This window comes from Pelobates fuscus, chromosome 4 (genome assembly GCF_036172605.1).
Source record: "Pelobates fuscus isolate aPelFus1 chromosome 4, aPelFus1.pri, whole genome shotgun sequence".
NCBI classification, from domain to species: domain Eukaryota; kingdom Metazoa; phylum Chordata; class Amphibia; order Anura; family Pelobatidae; genus Pelobates; species Pelobates fuscus.
Window position 1 is genome coordinate 3,343,474 of NC_086320.1, and position 17,202 is coordinate 3,360,675.

Below are 17,202 nucleotides of genomic sequence, written 5' to 3' on the forward strand. Positions count from 1 at the left end.
AGTGGATGAGAAGCAGATAGTGAGGGGATGGATGGAGTGATGGGAGTGGATGAGAAGCAGATAGTGAGGGGATGGATGGAGTGATGGGAGTGGATTAGAAGCAGATAGTGAGGGGATGGATGGAGTGATGGGAGTGGATTAGAAGCAGAGTGAGGGGATGGATGGGGATGGAGTGATGGGAGTGGATTAGAAGCAGATAGTGAGGGGATGGATGGAGTGATGGGAGTGGATGAGAAGCAGATAGTGAGGGGATGGATGGAGTAATGGGAGTGGATGAGAAGCCGATAGTGAGGGGATGGATGGAGTAATGGGAGTGGGTGAGAAGCAGATAGTGAGGGGATGGATGGAGTGATGGGAGTGGATGAGAAGCAGATAGTGAGGGGATGGATGGAGTGATGGGAGTGGATGAGAAGCAGATAGTGAGGGGATGGATGGAGTGATGGGAGTGGATGAGAAGCAGATAGTGAGGGGATGGATGGAGTGATGGGAGTGGATGAGAAGCAGATAGTGAGGGGATGGATGGAGTGATGGGAGTGGATTAGAAGCAGATAGTGAGGGGATGGATGGAGTGATGGGAGTGGATTAGAAGCAGAGTGAGGGGATGGATGGAGTGATGGGAGTGGATTAGAAGCAGATAGTGAGGGGATGGATGGAGTGATGGGAGTGGATTAGAAGCAGTTAGTGAGGGGATGGATGGAGTGATGGGGTGGATTAGAAGCAGTTAGTGAGGGGATGGATGGAGTGATGGGAGTGGATGAGAAGCAGAGAGTGAGGGGATGGATGGAGTGATGGGAGTGGATGAGAAGCAGATAGTGAGGGGATGGATGGAGTGATGGGAGTGGATGAGAAGCAGATAGTGAGAGGATGGATGGAGTGATGGGAGTGGATTAGAAGCAGTTAGTGAGGGGATGGATGGAGTGATGGGAGTGGATGAGAAGCAGATAGTGAGGGGATGGATGGAGTGATGGGAGTGGATGAGAAGCAGATAGTGAGGGGATGGATGGAGTGGATGAGAAGCAGCTAGTGAGGGGATGGATGGAGTGATGGGAGTGGATGAGAAGCAGTTAGTGAGGGGATGGATGGAGTGATGGGAGTGGATGAGAAGCAGTTAGTGAGGGGATGGATGGAGTGATGGGAGTGGATGAGAAGCAGTTAGTGAGGGGATGGATGGAGTGATGGGAGTGGATGAGAAGCAGATAGTGAGGGGATGGATGGAGTGATGGGAGTGGATGAGAAGCAGATAGTGAGGGGATGGATGGAGTGATGGGAGTGGATGAGAAGCAGATAGTGAGGGGATGGATGGAGTGATGGGAGTGGATGAGAAGCAGATAGTGAGGGGATGGATGGAGTGATGGGAGTGGATGAGAAGCAGTTAGTGAGGGGATGGATGGAGTGATGGGAGTGGATGAGAAGCAGTTAGTGAGGGGATGGATGGAGTGATGGGAGTGGATGAGAAGCAGATAGTGAGGGGATGGATGGAGTGATGGGAGTGGATGAGAAGCAGATAGTGAGGGGATGATGGAGTGATGGGAGTGGATGAGAAGCAGTTAGTGAGGGGATGGATAGAGTGATAGGAGTGGATGAGAAGCAGTTAGTGAGGGGATGGATGGAGTGATGGGGGTGGATTAGAAGCAGATAGTGAGAGGATGGATGGAGTGATGGGAGTGGATTAGAAGCAGATAGTGAGGGGATGGATGGAGTGATGGGAGTGGATTAGAAGCAGATAGTGAGGGGATGGATGGAGTGATGGGAGTGGATTAGAAGCAGATAGTGAGGGATGGATGGAGTGATGGGAGTGGATGAGAAGCAGAGAGTGAGGGGATGGATGGAGTGATGGGAGTGGATGAGAAGCAGAGAGTGAGGGGATGGATGGAGTGATTGGAGTGGATTAGAAGCAGATAGTGAGGGGATGGATGGAGTGATGGGAGTGGATGAGAAGCAGATAGTGAGGGGATGGATGGAGTGATGGGAGTGGATTAGAAGCAGATAGCGAGAGGATAGATGGAGTGATGGGAGTGGATTAGAAGCAGATAGCGAGAGGATGGATGGAGTGATGGGAGTGGATGAGAAGCAGATAGTAAGAGGATGGATGGAGTGATGGGAGTGGATAAGAAGCAGTTAGTGAGGGGATGGATGGAGTGATGGGAGTGGATGAGAAGCAGATAGTGAGGGGATGGATGGAGTGATGGGAGTGGATGAGAAGCAGATAGTGAGGGGATGGATGGAGTGATGGGAGTGGATGAGAAGCAGATAGTGAGGGGATGGATGGAGTGATGGGAGTGGATGAGAAGCAGAGAGTGAGGGGGTGGATGGAGTAATGGGAGTGGATGAGAAGCCGATAGTGAGGGGATGGATGGAGTAATGGGAGTGGATGAGAAGCAGATAGTGAGGGGATGGATGGAGTGATGGGAGTGGATGAGAAGCAGATAGTGAGGGGATGGATGGAGTGATGGGAGTGGATGAGAAGCAGATAGTGAGGGGATGGATGGAGTGATGGGAGTGGATGAGAAGCAGATAGTGAGGGGATGGATGGAGTGATGGGAGTGGATGAGAAGCAGATAGTGAGGGGATGGATGGAGTGATGGGAGTGGATTAGAAGCAGATAGTGAGGGGATGGATGGAGTGATGGGAGTGGATTAGAAGCAGAGTGAGGGGATGGATGGGGATGGAGTGATGGGAGTGGATTAGAAGCAGATAGTGAGGGGATGGATGGAGTGATGGGAGTGGATTAGAAGCAGTTAGTGAGGGGATGGATGGAGTGATGGGGTGGATTAGAAGCAGTTAGTGAGGGGATGGATGGAGTGATGGGAGTGGATGAGAAGCAGATAGTGAGGGGATGGATGGAGTGATGGGAGTGGATGAGAAGCAGATAGTGAGAGGATGGATGGAGTGATGGGAGTGGATTAGAAGCAGTTAGTGAGGGGATGGATGGAGTGATGGGAGTGGATGAGAAGCAGATAGTGAGGGGATGGATGGAGTGATGGGAGTGGATGAGAAGCAGATAGTGAGGGGATGGATGGAGTGGATGAGAAGCAGCTAGTGAGGGGATGGATGGAGTGATGGGAGTGGATGAGAAGCAGTTAGTGAGGGGATGGATGGAGTGATGGGAGTGGATGAGAAGCAGTTAGTGAGGGGATGGATGGAGTGATGGGAGTGGATGAGAAGCAGTTAGTGAGGGGATGGATGGAGTGATGGGAGTGGATGAGAAGCAGATAGTGAGGGGATGGATGGAGTGATGGGAGTGGATGAGAAGCAGATAGTGAGGGGATGGATGGAGTGATGGGAGTGGATGAGAAGCAGATAGTGAGGGGATGGATGGAGTGATGGGAGTGGATGAGAAGCAGATAGTGAGGGGATGGATGGAGTGATGGGAGTGGATGAGAAGCAGTTAGTGAGGGGATGGATGGAGTGATGGGAGTGGATGAGAAGCAGTTAGTGAGGGGATGGATGGAGTGATGGGAGTGGATGAGAAGCAGATAGTGAGGGGATGGATGGAGTGATGGGAGTGGATGAGAAGCAGATAGTGAGGGGATGATGGAGTGATGGGAGTGGATGAGAAGCAGTTAGTGAGGGGATGGATGGAGTGATGGGAGTGGATGAGAAGCAGTTAGTGAGGGGATGGATGGAGTGATGGGGGTGGATTAGAAGCAGATAGTGAGAGGATGGATGGAGTGATGGGAGTGGATTAGAAGCAGATAGTGAGGGGATGGATGGAGTGATGGGAGTGGATTAGAAGCAGATAGTGAGGGATGGATGGAGTGATGGGAGTGGATGAGAAGCAGAGAGTGAGGGGATGGATGGAGTGATGGGAGTGGATGAGAAGCAGAGAGTGAGGGGATGGATGGAGTGATTGGAGTGGATTAGAAGCAGATAGTGAGGGGATGGATGGAGTGATGGGAGTGGATGAGAAGCAGATAGTGAGGGGATGGATGGAGTGATGGGAGTGGATTAGAAGCAGATAGCGAGAGGATAGATGGAGTGATGGGAGTGGATTAGAAGCAGATAGCGAGAGGATGGATGGAGTGATGGGAGTGGATGAGAAGCAGATAGTAAGAGGATGGATGGAGTGATGGGAGTGGATAAGAAGCAGTTAGTGAGGGGATGGATGGAGTGATGGGAGTGGATGAGAAGCAGATAGTGAGGGGATGGATGGAGTGATGGGAGTGGATGAGAAGCAGATAGTGAGGGGATGGATGGAGTGATGGGAGTGGATGAGAAGCAGATAGTGAGGGGATGGATGGAGTGATGGGAGTGGATGAGAAGCAGATAGTGAGGGGATGGATGGAGTGATGGGAGTGGATGAGAAGCAGATAGCGAGGGGATGGATGGAGTAATGGGAGTGGATTAGAAGCAGATAGTGAGGGGGTGGATGGAGTGATGGGAGTGGATTAGAAGCAGAGAGTGAGAGGATGGATGGAGTGATGGGAGTGGATGAGAAGCAAGGGGATGGATGGAGTGATGGGAGTGGATGAGAAGCAGATAGTGAGGGGATGGATGGAGTGATGGGGGTGGATTAGAAGCAGTTAGTGAGGGGATGGATGGAGTGATGGGAGTGGATGAGAAGCAGAGAGTGAGGGGGTGGATGGAGTCATGGGAGTGGATTAGAAGCAGTTAGTGAGGGGATGGATGGAGTGATGGGAGTGGATGAGAAGCAGAGAGTGAGGGGATGGATGGAGTGATGGGAGTGGATTAGAAGCAGATAGTGAGGGGATGGATGAAGTGATGGGAGTGGATGAGAAGCAGATAGTGAGGGGATGGATGGAGTGATGGGAGTGGATGAGAAGCAGATAGTGAGAGGATGGATGGAGTGATGGGAGTGGATTAGAAGCAGTTAGTGAGGGGATTGATGGAGTGATGGGAGTGGATGAGAAGCAGATAGTAAGGGGATGGATGGAGTGATGGGAGTGGATGAGAAGCAGATAGTGAGGGGATGGATGGAGTGATGGGAGTGGATGAGAAGCAGTTAGTGAGGGGATGGATGGAGTGATGGGAGTGGATGAGAAGCAGTTAGTGAGGGGATGGATGGAGTGATGGGAGTGGATGAGAAGCAGATAGTGAGGGGATGGATGGAGTGATGGGAGTGGATGAGAAGCAGATAGTGAGGGGATGGATGGAGTGATGGGAGTGGATGAGAAGCAGATAGTGAGGGGATGGATGGAGTGATGGGAGTGGATGAGAAGCAGTTAGTGAGGGGATGGATGGAGTGATGGGAGTGGATGAGAAGCAGTTAGTGAGGGGATGGATGGAGTGATGGGAGTGGATGAGAAGCAGATAGTGAGGGGATGGATGGAGTGATGGGAGTGGATGAGAAGCAGAGAGTGAGGGGATGGATGGAGTGATGGGAGTGGATGAGAAGCAGAGAGTGAGGGGATGGATGGAGTGATTGGAGTGGATTAGAAGCAGATAGTGAGGGGATGGATGGAGTGATGGGAGTGGATGAGAAGCAGATAGTGAGGGGATGGATGGAGTGATGGGAGTGGATTAGAAGCAGATAGCGAGAGGATAGATATAGTGATGGGAGTGGATTAGAAGCAGATAGCGAGAGGATGGATGGAGTGATGGGAGTGGATGAGAAGCAGATAGTAAGAGGATGGATGGAGTGATGGGAGTGGATAAGAAGCAGTTAGTGAGGGGATGGATGGAGTGATGGGAGTGGATGAGAAGCAGATAGTGAGGGGATGGATGGAGTGATGGGAGTGGATGAGAAGCAGATAGTGAGGGGATGGATGGAGTGATGGGAGTGGATGAGAAGCAGATAGTGAGGGGATGGATGGAGTGATGGGAGTGGATGAGAAGCAGATAGTGAGGGGATGGATGGAGTGATGGGAGTGGATGAGAAGCAGATAGTGAGGGGATAGATGGAGTGATGGGAGTGGATGAGAAGCAGATAGCGAGGGGATGGATGGAGTAATGGGAGTGGATTAGAAGCAGATAGTGAGGGGGTGGATGGAGTGATGGGAGTGGATTAGAAGCAGAGAGTGAGAGGATGGATGGAGTGATGGGAGTGGATGAGAAGCAGAGAGTGAGGGGATGGATGGAGTGATGGAGTGGATGAAAAGCAGATAGTGAGGGAATGGATGGAGTGATGGGAGTGGATGAGAAGCAGATAGTGAGGGGATGGATGGAGTGATGGGGGTGGATTAGAAGCAGTTAGTGAGGGGATGGATGGAGTGATGGGAGTGGATGAGAAGCAGAGAGTGAGGGGGTGGATGGAGTCATGGGAGTGGATTAGAAGCAGTTAGTGAGGGGATGGATGGAGTGATGGGAGTGGATGAGAAGCAGAGAGTGAGGGGATGGATGGAGTGATGGGAGTGGATTAGAAGCAGATAGTGAGGGGATGGATGGAGTGATGGGAGTGGATGAGAAGCAGATAGTGGGGGGATGGATGGAGTGATGGGAGTGGATGAGAAGCAGATAGTGAGAGGATGGATGGAGTGATGGGAGTGGATTAGAAGCAGTTAGTGAGGGGATTGATGGAGTGATGGGAGTGGATGAGAAGCAGATAGTGAGGGGATGGATGGAGTGATGGGAGTGGATGAGAAGCAGATAGTGAGGGGATGGATGGAGTGATGGGAGTGGATGAGAAGCAGTTAGTGAGGGGATGGATGGAGTGATGGGAGTGGATGAGAAGCAGTTAGTGAGGGGATGGATGGAGTGATGGGAGTGCATGAGAAGCAGATAGTGAGGGGATGGATGGAGTGATGGGAGTGGATGAGAAGCAGATAGTGAGGGGATGGATGGAGTGATGGGAGTGGATGAGAAGCAGATAGTGAGGGGATCGATGGAGTGATGGGAGTGGATGAGAAGCAGTTAGTGAGGGGATGGATGGAGTGATGGGAGTGGATGAGAAGCAGTTAGTGAGGGGATGGATGGAGTGATGGGAGTGGATGAGAAGCAGTTAGTGAGGGGATGGATGGAGTGATGGGAGTGGATGAGAAGCAGATAGTGAGGGGATGGATGGAGTGATGGGAGTGGATGAGAAGCAGATAGTGAGGGGATGGATGGAGTGATGGGAGTGGATGAGAAGCAGATAGTGAGGGGATGGATGGAGTGATGGGAGTGGATGAGAAGCAGTTAGTGAGGGGATGGATGGAGTGATGGGAGTGGATGAGAAGCAGTTAGTGAGGGGATGGATGGAGTGATGGGAGTGGATGAGAAGCAGATAGTGAGGGGATGGATGGAGTGATGGGAGTGGTTGGTGATTCTCTGCGTTTTCTCACCTTCTGGAAGCTCCTTCACTACAACAGGGAGCTCCACCCACAGAGAGTTTACTGACACCCACGATCCCATCCCGAACAGAGCCACCAGGGCATGGGTCAGCAGGGCATGGAGGGCGACAGCCATGTCTGAGTCTCTGCAAAAAAAGACACGTTTCAAGGCAGATACAAAACGATTTAAACAACACAGAATAAAGTACGGATCCTTCTAGCGTAAAATAAATATCGTCTGAGCAAGTGCCTGCAGTGAAATAGTAAGATCTGCAGAACAAAGACACACAGAGACAGCACAATCTACACAGCAATGACACAGACACACAGCAAAGACACAGGGCCACAGATATCTGCAGAGCAAAGACACAGGGCCACAGATATCTGCAGAGCAAAGACACAGGGCCACAGATATCTGCAGAGCAAAGACACAGGGCCACAGATATCTGCACAGCAAAGACACAGGGCCACAGATATCTGCACAGCAAAGACACAGGGCCACAGATATCTGCACAGCAAAGACACAGGGCCACAGATATCTGCAGAGCAAAGACACAGGGCCACAGATATCTGCAGAGCAAAGACACAGGGCCACAGATATCTGCAGAGCAAAGACACAGGGCCACAGATATCTGCAGAGCAAAGACACAGGGCCACAGATATCTGCAGAGCAAAGACACAGGGCCACAGATATCTGCAGAGCAAAGACACAGGGTCACAGATATCTGCACAGCAAAGACACAGGGCCACAGATATCTGCACAGCAAAGACACAGGGCCACAGATATCTGCACAGCAAAGACACAGGGCCACAGATATCTGCACAGCAAATACACAGGGCCACAGATAGCTGCACAGCAAAGACACAGGGCCACAGATATCTGCAGAGCAAAGACACAGGGCCACAGATATCTGCAGAGCAAAGACACAGGGCCACAGATATCTGCACAGCAAATACACAGGGCCACAGATATCTGCAGAGCAAAGACACAGGGCCACAGATATCTGCAGAGCAAAGACACAGGGCCACAGATAGCTGCACAGCAAATACACAGGGCCACAGATATCTGCAGAGCAAAGACACAGGGCCACAGATATCTGCAGAGCAAAGACACAGGGCCACAGATATCTGCAGAGCAAAGACACAGGGCCACAGATATCTGCAGAGCAAAGACACAGGGCCACATATATCTGCAGAGCAAAGACACAGGGCCACATATATCTGCAGAGCAAAGACACAGGGCCACAGATATCTGCAGAGCAAAGACACAGGGCCACAGATATCTGCACAGCAAAGACACAGGGCCACAGATATCTGCACAGCAAATACACAGGGCCACAGATAGCTGCACAGCAAAGACACAGGGCCACAGATATCTGCAGAGCAAAGACACAGGGCCACAGATATCTGCAGAGCAAAGACACAGGGCCACAGATATCTGCAGAGCAAAGACACAGGGCCACAGATATCTGCACAGCAAATACACAGGGCCACAGATATCTGCAGAGCAAAGACACAGCAATGACACAGACAAACAGCAAATCGACACAGCAATGACACAGACACACAGCAAATCGACACAGCAATGACACAGACACACAGCAAATCGACAGACACACAGCAATGACACAGACACACAGCAATGACACAGACACACAGCAATGACACAGACACACAGCAATGACACAGACACACAGCAAATCGACACAGCAATGACAGACACACAGCAAATCGACACAGCAATGACAGACACACAGCAAATCGACACAGCAATGACAGACACACAGCAAATCGACACAGCAATGACAGACACACAGCAAATCGAAACAGCAATGATAAAGAGACACAGCAAATCAACACAGCAATGACAGACACACAGCAATGACACAGACACACAGAAAATCGACAAAGCAATGACACAGCAATGATAAAGAGACACAGCAAATAGACAGAGATGACACACACACAGCAAATTGACACAGCAATGACACAGATAGCAACATCTACACATCATTGACATATAGATAGCAAAATAGACACAGCAATGAAACACAGAGACAGCAAAATCTACACAGCACTACCACACAGAGACAGCAAAATAGACACCATTAACACACAGAGACAGCAAAATAGACACAGCAATAACACAGATAATCCAACTCACACAAACTGTGTCCCTCACATTGTATTTGTACACAGAGAATCCCACTCACACACAGACAGTGTCCCTCACATTGTATCTGTACACAGAGAATCCCACTCACACACAGACTGTGTCCCTCTCATTGTATCTGTACACAGAGAATCCCACTCACACACAGACAGTGTCCCTCTCATTGTATCTGTACACAGAGAATCCCACTCACACACAGACTGTGTCCCTCTCATTGTATCTGTACACAGAGAATCCCACTCACACAGACTGTGTCCCTCTCATTGTATCTGTACACAGAGAATCCCACTCACACAGACTGTGTCCCTCTCATTGTATCTGTACACAGAGAATCCCACTCACACACAGACTGTGTCTCTCTCATTGTATCTGTACACAGAGAATCCCACTCACACACAGACTGTGTCTCTCTCACTGTATCTGTACACAGAGAATCCCACTCACACACAGACTGTGTCTCTCTCATTGTATCTGTACACAGAGAATCCCACTCACACAGACTGTGTCACTCTCATTGTATCTGTACACAGAGAATCCCACTCACACACAGACTGTGTCTCTCTCATTGTATCTGTACACAGAGAATCCCACTCACACAGACTGTGTCACTCTCATTGTATCTGTACACAGAGAATCCCACTCACACACAGACTGTGTCTCTCTCACTGTATCTGTACACAGAGAATCCCACTCACACACAGACTGTGTCCCTCTCATTGTATCTGTACACAGAGAATCCCACTCACACACAGACTAGTCTCTCTCATTGTATCTGTACACAGAGAATCCCACTCACACACAGACTGTGTCCCTCTCATTGTATCTGTACACAGAGAATCTCACTCACACACAGACTGTGTCCCTCTCATTGTATCTGTACACAGAGAATCCCACTCACACAGACTGTGTCCCTCTCATTGTATCTGTACACAGAGAATCCCACTCACACAGACTGTGTCCCTCTCATTGTATCTGTACACAGAGAATCCCACTCACACACAGACTGTGTCTCTCTCATTGTATCTGTACACAGAGAATCCCACTCACACACAGACTGTGTCCCTCTCATTGTATCTGTACACAGAGAATCCCACTCACACACAGATTGTGTCCCTCTCATTGTATCTGTACACAGAGAATCCCACTCACACACAGACTGTGTCTCTCTCATTGTATCTGTACACAGAGAATCCCACTCACACACTGACTGTGTCTCTCTCATTGTATCTGTACACAGAGAATCCCACTCACACACAGACTGTGTCTCTCTCATTGTATCTGTACACAGAGAATCCCACTCACACACAGACTGTGTCTCTCTCATTGTATCTGTACACAGAGAATCCCACTCACACACAGACTGTGTCTCTCTCATTGTATCTGTACACAGAGAATCCCACTCACACACAGACTGTGTCTCTCTCATTGTATCTGTACACAGAGAATCCCACTCACACACAGACAGTGTCCCTCTCATTGTATCTGTACACAGAGAATCCCACTCACACACAGACTGTGTCTCTCTCATTGTATCTGTACACAGAGAATCCCACTCACACACAGACGGTGTCCCTCTCATTGTATCTGTGCACAGAGAATCCCACTCACACACAGACTGTGTCTCTCTCATTGTATCTGTACACAGAGAATCCCACTCACACACAGACTGTGTCTCTCTCATTGTATCTGTACACAGAGAATCCCACTCACACACAGACTGTGTCACTCTCATTGTATCTGTACACAGAGAATCCCACTCACACACAGACTGTGTCTCTCTCATTGTATCTGTACACAGAGAATCCCACTCACACACAGACTGTGTCCCTCTCATTGTATCTGTACACAGAGAATCCCACTCACACACAGACTGTGTCTCTCTCATTGTATCTGTACACAGAGAATCCCACTCACACACAGACTGTGTCCCTCTCATTGTATCTGTACACAGAGAATCCCACTCACACAGACTGGTCTCTCTCATTGTATCTGTACACAGAGAATCCCACTCACACAGACTGTGTCCCTCTCACTGTATCTGTAACACAGAGAATCCCACTCACACACAGACTGTGTCTCTCTCATTGTATCTGTACACAGAGAATCCCACTCATACACAGACTGTGTCTCTCTCGTATCTGTACACAGAGAATCCCACTCACACACAGACTGTGTCTCTCTCATTGTATCTGTACACAGAGAATCCCACTCACACACAGACTGTGTCCCTCTCATTGTATCTGTACACAGAGAATCCCACTCACACACAGACTGTGTCTCTCTCATTGTATCTGTACACAGAGAATCCCACTCACACACAGACTGTGTCTCTCTCATTGTATCTGTACACAGAGAATCCCACTCACACACAGACTGTGTCTCTCTCATTGTATCTGTACACAGAGAATCCCACTCACACACAGACTGTGTCTCTCTCATTGTATCTGTACACAGAGAATCCCACTCACACACAGACTGTGTCTCTCTCATTGTATCTGTACACAGAGAATCCCACTCACACACAGACTGTGTCTCTCTCATTGTATCTGTACACAGAGAATCCCACTCACACACAGACTGTGTCTCTCTCATTGTATCTGTACACAGAGAATCCCACTCACACAGACTGTGTCTCTCTCATTGTATCTGTACACAGAGAATCCCACTCACACACAGACTGTGTCTCTCTCATTGTATCTGTACACAGAGAATCCCACTCACACAGACTGTGTCTCTCTCATTGTATCTGTACACAGAGAATCCCACTCAGACAGACTGTGTCTCTCTCATTGTATCTGTACACAGAGAATCCCACTCACACAGACTGTGTCTCTCTCATTGTATCTGTACACAGAGAATCCCACTCACACAGACTGTGTCTCTCTCATTGTAGCTGTACACAGAGAATCCCACTCACACAGACCGTGTCCCTCTCATTGTATCTGTACACAGATAATCCCACTCACACACAGACTGTGTCTCTCTCATTGTATCTGTACACAGAGAATCCCACTCACACACAGACTGTGTCCCTCTCATTGTATCTGTACACAGAGAATCCCACTCACACACAGACTGTGTCCCTCTCATTGTATCTGTGCACAGAGAATCCCACTCACACAGACTGTGTCTCTCTCATTGTATCTGTACACAGAGAATCCCACTCACACACAGACAGTGTCCCTCTCATTGTATCTGTACACAGAGAATCCCACTCACATACAGACTGTGTCTCTCTCATTGTATCTGTACACAGAGAATCCCACTCACACACAGACTGTGTCCCTCTCATTGTATCTGTGCACAGAGAATCCCACTCACACACAGACTGTGTCTCTCTCATTGTATCTGTACACAGAGAATCCCACTCACACACAGACTGTGTCCCTCTCATTGTATCTGTACACAGAGAATCCCACTCACACACAGACTGTGTCTCTCTCATTGTATCTGTACACAGAGAATCCCACTCACACACAGACTGTGTCCCTCTCATTGTATCTGTACACAGAGAATCCCACTCACACAGACTGGTCTCTCTCATTGTATCTGTACACAGAGAATCCCACTCACACAGACTGTGTCCCTCTCACTGTATCTGTACACAGAGAATCCCACTCACACACAGACTGTGTCTCTCTCACTGTATCTGTACACAGATAATCCCACTCATACACAGACTGTGTCTTTCTCATTGTATCTGTACACAGAGAATCCCACTCACACACAGACTGTGTCCCTCTCATTGTATCTGTACACAGAGAATCCCACTCATACACAGACTGTGTCTCTCTCATTGTATCTGTACACAGAGAATCCCACTCACACAGACTGTGTCTCTCTCATTGTATCTGTACACAGAGAATCCCACTCACACACAGACTGTGTCCCTCTCATTGTATCTGTACACAGAGAATCCCACTCACACAGACTCGTCTCTCTCATTGTATCGGTACACAGAGAATCCCACTCACACAGACTGTGTCCCTCTCATTGTATCTGTACACAGAGAATCCCACTCACACACAGACTGTGTCCCTCTCATTGTATCTGTACACAGAGAATCCCACTCACACACAGACTGTGTCCCTCTCATTGTATCTGTACACAGAGAATCCCACTCACACACAGACTGTGTCTCTCTCATTGTATCTGTACACAGAGAATCCCACTCACACACAGACTGTGTCCCTCTCATTGCATCTGTACACAGAGAATCCCACTCACACACAGACTGTGTCACTCTCATTGTATCTGTACACAGAGAATCCCACTCACACACAGACTGTGTCTCTCTCATTGTATCTGTACACAGAGAATCCCACTCACACACAGACTGTGTCCCTCTCATTGTATCTGTACACAGAGAATCCCACTCACACACAGACTGTGTCTCTCTCATTGTATCTGTACACAGAGAATCCCACTCACACACAGACTGTGTCTCTCTCATTGTATCTGTACACAGAGAATCCCACTCACACAGACTGTGTCTCTCTCATTGTATCTGTACACAGAGAATCCCACTCACACACAGACTGTGTCTCTCTCATTGTATCTGTACACAGAGAATCCCACTCACACACAGACTGTGTCTCTCTCATTGTATCTGTACACAGAGAATCCCACTCACACAGACTGTGTCCCTCTCATTGTATCTGTACACAGAGAATCCCACTCACACACAGACTGTGTCTCTCTCATTGTATCTGTACACAGAGAATCCCACTCACACACAGACTGTGTCTCTCTCATTGTATCTGTACACAGAGAATCCCACTCACACACAGACTGTGTCTCTCTCACTGTATCTGTACACAGAGAATCCCACTCACACACAGACTGTGTCTCTCTCACTGTATCTGTACACAGAGAATCCCACTCACACACAGACTGTGTCTCTCTCATTGTATCTGTACACAGAGAATCCCACTCACACACAGACTGTGTCTCTCTCATTGTATCTGTACACAGAGAATCCCACTCACACACAGACTGTGTCTCTCTCATTGTATCTGTACACAGAGAATCCCACTCACACACAGACTGTGTCTCTCTCATTGTATCTGTACACAGAGAATCCCACTCATACACAGATTGTGTCTCTCTCGTATCTGTACACAGAGAATCCCACTCACACACAGACTGTGTCCCTCTCATTGTATCTGTACACAGAGAATCCCACTCACACACAGACTGTCTCTCTCTCATTGTATCTGTACACAGAGAATCCCACTCACACACAGACTGTGTCCCTCTCATTGTATCTGTACACAGAGAATCCCACTCACACACAGACTGTGTCCCTCTCATTGTATCTGTACACAGAGAATCCCACTCACACACAGACTGTGTCTCTCTCATTGTATCTGTACACAGAGAATCCCACTCACACACAGACTGTGTCTCTCTCATTGTATCTGTACACAGAGAATCCCACTCACACACAGACTGTGTCTCTCTCATTGTATCTGTACAGAGAATCCCACTCACACACAGACTGTGTCCCTCTCATTGTATCTGTACACAGAGAATCCCACTCACACACAGACTGTGTCTCTCTCACTGTATCTGTACACAGAGAATCCCACTCACACACAGACTGTGTCTCTCTCACTGTATCTGTACACAGAGAATCCCACTCACACACAGACTGTGTCTCTCTCATTGTATCTGTACACAGAGAATCCCACTCACACACAGACTGTGTCTCTCTCATTGTATCTGTACACAGAGAATCCCACTCACACACAGACTGTGTCTCTCTCATTGTATCTGTACACAGAGAATCCCACTCACACACAGACTGTGTCCCTCTCATTGTATCTGTACACAGAGAATCCCACTCACACACAGACTGTGTCTCTCTCACTGTATCTGTACACAGAGAATCCCACTCATACACAGATTGTGTCTCTCTCGTATCTGTACACAGAGAATCCCACTCACACACAGACTGTGTCCCTCTCATTGTATCTGTACACAGAGAATCCCACTCACACAGACTGTGTCCCTCTCACTGTATCTGTACACAGAGAATCCCACTCACACACAGACTGTGTCTCTCTCATTGTATCTGTACACAGAGAATCCCACTCACACAGACTGTGTCTCTCTCATTGTATCTGTACACAGAGAATCCCACTCACACACAGACTGTGTCCCTCTCATTGTATCTGTACACAGAGAATCCCACTCACACAGACTCGTCTCTCTCATTGTATCGGTACACAGAGAATCCCACTCACACAGACTGTGTCCCTCTCATTGTATCTGTACACAGAGAATCCCACTCACACACAGACTGTGTCCCATTCATTGTATCTGTACACAGAGAATCCCACTCACACACAGACTGTGTCCCTCTCATTGTATCTGTGCACAGAGAATCCCACTCACACACAGACTGTGTCTCTCTCATTGTATCTGTACACAGAGAATCCCACTCACACACAGACTGTGTCTCTCTCATTGTATCTGTACACAGAGAATCCCACTCACACACAGACTGTGTCACTCTCATTGTATCTGTACACAGAGAATCCCACTCACACACAGACTGTGTCACTCTCATTGTATCTGTACACAGAGAATCCCACTCACACACAGACTGTGTCTCTCTCATTGTATCTGTACACAGAGAATCCCACTCACACACAGACTGTGTCCCTCTCATTGTATCTGTACACAGAGAATCCCACTCACACAGACTGTGTCTCTCTCATTGTATCTGTACACAGAGAATCCCAGTCATACACAGACTGTGTCTCTCTCGTATCTGTACACAGAGAATCCCACTCACACACAGACTGTGTCTCTCTCATTGTATCTGTACACAGAGAATCCCACTCACACACAGACTGTGTCCCTCTCATTGTATCTGTACACAGAGAATCCCACTCACACACAGACTGTGTCTCTCTCATTGTATCTGTACACAGAGAATCCCACTCACACACAGACTGTGTCTCTCTCATTGTATCTGTACACAGAGAATCCCACTCACACACAGACTGTGTCTCTCTCATTGTATCTGTACACAGAGAATCCCACTCACACAGACTGTGTCTCTCTCATTGTATCTGTACACAGAGAATCCCACTCACACACAGACTGTGTCTCTCTCATTGTATCTGTACACAGAGAATCCCACTCACACACAGACTGTGTCTCTCTCATTGTATCTGTACACAGAGAATCCCACTCACACACAGTCTGTGTCTCTCTCATTGTATCTGTACACAGAGAATCCCACTCACACACAGACTGTGTCTCTCTCACTGTATCTGTACACAGAGAATCCCACTCACACACAGACTGTGTCTCTCTCATTGTATCTGTACACAGAGAATCCCACTCACACACAGACTGTGTCTCTCTCACTGTATCTGTACACAGAGAATCCCACTCACACACAGACTGTGTCCCTCTCATTGTATCTGTACACAGAGAATCCCACTCACACACAGACTGTGTCTCTCTCATTGTATCTGTACACAGAGAATCCCACTCACACACAGACTGTGTCCCTCTCATTGTATCTGTGCACAGAGAATCCCACTCACACACAGACTGTGTCTCTCTCATTGTATCTGTACACAGAGAATCCCACTCACACACAGACTGTGTCTCTCTCATTGTATCTGTACACAGAGAATCCCACTCACACACAGACTGTGTCACTCTCATTGTATCTGTACACAGAGAATCCCACTCACACACAGACTGTGTCTCTCTCATTGTATCTGTACACAGAGAATCCCACTCACACACAGACTGTGTCTCTCTCATTGTATCTGTACACAGAGAATCCCACTCACA

At 48.6% G+C, this 17,202-nt stretch overlaps 1 protein-coding gene across 1 annotated transcript in view; it reads right to left on the bottom strand.

The window, feature by feature from the left end:
• Positions 1 to 17,202, bottom strand: part of SLC52A2 (solute carrier family 52 member 2) — a 142,943-nt gene that overhangs the window by 66,300 nt on the left and 59,441 nt on the right. Inside the window, exon 3 of the mRNA XM_063450911.1 lies at positions 7,221 to 7,354. Within this exon, the coding sequence (XP_063306981.1) occupies positions 7,221 to 7,344 (124 nt within the window). The 5' untranslated portion in view covers positions 7,345 to 7,354. The remainder of the gene's footprint in view (positions 1 to 7,220; positions 7,355 to 17,202) is intronic.